At 48.3% G+C, this 1,529-nt stretch overlaps 1 protein-coding gene across 1 annotated transcript in view; it reads left to right on the top strand.

The window, feature by feature from the left end:
- pex12 (peroxisomal biogenesis factor 12) overlaps positions 1 to 703 on the top strand; it is a gene marked incomplete at its 5' end in the record, with an annotated part of 8,257 nt that extends 7,554 nt beyond the window's left edge. Inside the window, 1 exon segment of the mRNA XM_014019414.1 lies at positions 122 to 703. Within this exon segment, the coding sequence (XP_013874868.1) occupies positions 122 to 521 (400 nt within the window). The 3' untranslated portion in view covers positions 522 to 703.
- Between the last annotated feature and the right edge of the window lie 826 nt (positions 704 to 1,529).

Here is a 1,529-nt window from a genome sequence, read left to right as displayed (position 1 = left end):
ACACACACACACACACACACACACACACACACACACACACACACACACACACACACGTTTGTGTGTGTGCTGCTGATCAGTCAATGTATGACTCACTGCTGATGTGTTGTTTTGTCTACAGTCTGCCACAGAGAGCCTGGCGGCTGCTGTCACAGGCGGCGGGGGGCGTGGCCGTGTCCCTGTCCACCTCACTGTCTCTGGGCGTCTTCTTCCTGCAGTTTCTGGAGTGGTGGTACTCCTCAGAAAACGAGAGCGCGGTGAAGACCCTCACCTCCATGCCGGCGCCCCCACCCCCGCTCCACCTGCAGGAGGACGCTCAGCTGGGYGCCGACTGCAGGAGCTGCCCTCTGTGTCGGAGGCTGCGTACGAACGCCACGGCGTTGTCCACGTCCGGCTTYGTCTTCTGTTACCGCTGCATCTACACGTACGTGAAGGCGAACCGCCGCTGCCCRCTCACTGGGTTTCCCTCCGAACTGCAACATCTCATCAAGATCTATTCTCCAGAGAGTTCCAGTTCCTGAACCCACAATTACCTGCAGCCTGTTGGGCTTCTGCACAGAACCACAGCCCTGTACAGGAGCTGCAGGTGCACAGCTTGATTTTTTTATATGTTGTATAATTTAGAGAAATTATGATCTGATGTTACTTTTTTCACCTTGTGTCATTAAATACGTCAAAATACTGTTCATATGATAAATGGACTGAACTTRKASWGCGCTTTATCAAGTCCCTCCGGACCCCAAAGCGCTTTACACTTACAGACATTCAMCCATTCACTAGGGATGGGCGATATGTTATTGTGTGYGATATACCATCAAAGACATTCACCACGGTAATTATTTGTCATCTTGCGATACAAACAATAAATTTCCACTGCGTGCCACCTAGGGTTGGGTACCGAAACTCGGTTCCAGTATGGCACTGGGGCGAAGATCAWCRGTAGTACTCAAACCGAAACACAACTCTAATTTSGGTGCCTCAAAGAAAGCTGTTAATTGCGCCCTCTGGTGTTCACTGTTAACAGTGACAGCCTCGGCACACAATCTCCACAGAGTGCCAACAACAATAGGGGTGAGTTATGAACTTTTAATGTGTTTTAATTGTCTAATTTAGCTGTTTCTGCCCTCTGTGTCAGACTGTGAGTGGTAGAGAGAACAGCTGTGTGTTTAAGTTTCACTTCGAACGGGAGCGCAGCGAGCGCCATGTTTTTACTTTCGGTTTGAAATCGCACTGTAATTAGCGTGTCCACATTGTTTTTCGTTTAAAAATGCTGGAACTSCTCACAGGAGGCATAGAAGAACACCTGTATTGTTCTCCCTTCTGAATTAAAATRAAAAGCTCTCGGTCATGTCTCGCTGTTACGTTAGAGCTGCCGCCGTGCAGCAGACRGACGCTGGCTGCTCAGATTACGTTAGCTCTGACYGCAGTATAAAAGTCGTGATGCAGTTTTCCTTCGTTGTACATTTCAAACTGTGCTCTAAACTTAACTTCAGCTGGTTTAAATGCATTTTTTGCCTGGTGTAAAAAAA

This window comes from Austrofundulus limnaeus, unplaced genomic scaffold (genome assembly GCF_001266775.1).
Source record: "Austrofundulus limnaeus strain Quisiro unplaced genomic scaffold, Austrofundulus_limnaeus-1.0 Scaffold220, whole genome shotgun sequence".
NCBI lineage: Eukaryota > Metazoa > Chordata > Actinopteri > Cyprinodontiformes > Rivulidae > Austrofundulus > Austrofundulus limnaeus.
Note: the sequence above shows the minus strand (reverse complement) of the source record. Positions and strands in the feature narration are given on the sequence as shown.